Source organism: Microtus ochrogaster, linkage group LG2 (genome assembly GCF_000317375.1).
Source record: "Microtus ochrogaster isolate Prairie Vole_2 linkage group LG2, MicOch1.0, whole genome shotgun sequence".
Taxonomy (NCBI): domain Eukaryota; kingdom Metazoa; phylum Chordata; class Mammalia; order Rodentia; family Cricetidae; genus Microtus; species Microtus ochrogaster.
In genome coordinates, this window is record NC_022028.1 from 54,199,094 (window position 1) to 54,200,554 (window position 1,461).

Here is a 1,461-nt window from a genome sequence, read left to right on the forward strand (position 1 = left end):
GTTCTTGAGAGACGGTGAGGAAGGACTGACCATCTGTTTTCTTCTCTTTACAATATTCCCCATAAGTTTTCCTCTTCTTTGTTGTTCATTTACTCCATCCCCTCTTCATTTGTCCTTCTCTAGTCTTCCAATTGAGAGGCTCTTGAGCCTCTGCTTCCTGCTTCATTTCCTCTTCCCAGTTCTGGTGCCTGCCTCGGACTTCTGGGCTTTCATATATCAAACTAGCCTTGCTGCTCCGTCATGGCAAGCCTACAGCGGGCCAGCATACTACTGGAGGATATGACCTGCCCCATATGCATGAAAATTCTACAGGATCCTGTCACCATTGACTGTGGGCACAACTTCTGCCTGCAATGCATCAATCAGGTTCGGAAAACTGCAGAAATCCTTCATTGTCCGCTCTGCAAACTACCTGTGAATATGGATGCGTTCAGGCCCAATAAGCTGTTGGCTAGTATTGCAGAGAAAATCCAGGCTATGGATCCTGCTGAAGTCCAACCAGAAGAAGAGCCAAGATGTCAGAAGCACAATGAACAGATACATTACTTCTGTGAGGAGGATTCAGAGTTCCTATGTGTGAACTGTCGTGTCTCCAAGGAACAAATATCCTACAAAGTTACCTCGATAGATGAGGCTGCCCAGAACTACAAGGTAAGCAACCGCCTCCTTCTCTGTCCCCAGCTCAGCAGAGTAGAATTCCCTGGGGACCTGGGAACTGCTGCCTTTTCCATCTGGTTGGCACCGACTGCTGCACTCTTAACACTTGAGTTAGCAGTTTGCATCTGGGCCCAGTGAGCTCAAAGACCCAGGTTCTGGGAAATTCCAATCTGTACTCAAGGCAAGAAGAGTAATCAGAATAGTACTTTGGGGGCAGGGGAGATAATTCAGAGACTAAAGGCACTTACCACCAAGTCTGAGGACTTGGCTTTGACACTCAGGATCACATAATACAAGGAGAAAATTGGTTTGATCCCTGAGAAAGAAAGGGGGGCTGCTAATAATGACATCAGTTCCCTGGGATATCTTCCCTGTCTCCCTAGAAGCAGAACCTGACTGAAGCATCCTCTCCCCACAGGTGCAGATTGAGACACAGGTCCAGCATTTGGGGCAAAAGGACAAGGAAATAATTAAAGAGAAAAAGGAATGTGAAGAGGCAACCCAGGTGTTCAGGGTAAGAAATATTCACTCCAAATACGTCTGAGGAAGTTGAGCATCTCTGTTGAGGAAATGTCTGAGCACTCCTTATACACCAGGCTGGAACAAAATCCTGCTGACAAGATGGCCAGGGCAGAGCAGAAGGTGTAGTGCCTGAGCCTTGCTCCTGAGCTGTACAGACCTACCTGCCTGGGTGCTGCTCCAGTGAACTAGGAGGGCTTCTGGTCCTCCACCCACAGCAGGCTTTGTAAGGACTGCACACACACACACACACACACACACACACACACACACACACACACACAC

At 48.1% G+C, this 1,461-nt stretch overlaps 1 protein-coding gene across 1 annotated transcript in view; it reads left to right on the forward strand.

Moving 5' to 3' along the window:
- Positions 1-240: 240 nt before the first annotated feature.
- The window catches only part of LOC101988744 (E3 ubiquitin-protein ligase TRIM31-like), a 93,456-nt gene continuing 92,235 nt past the window's right edge, over positions 241-1,461 (forward strand). The window contains exons 1-2 of the mRNA XM_005360476.1: positions 241-651; positions 1,076-1,171. Of these exons, the coding sequence (XP_005360533.1) occupies positions 241-651; positions 1,076-1,171 (507 nt within the window). The remainder of the gene's footprint in view (positions 652-1,075; positions 1,172-1,461) is intronic.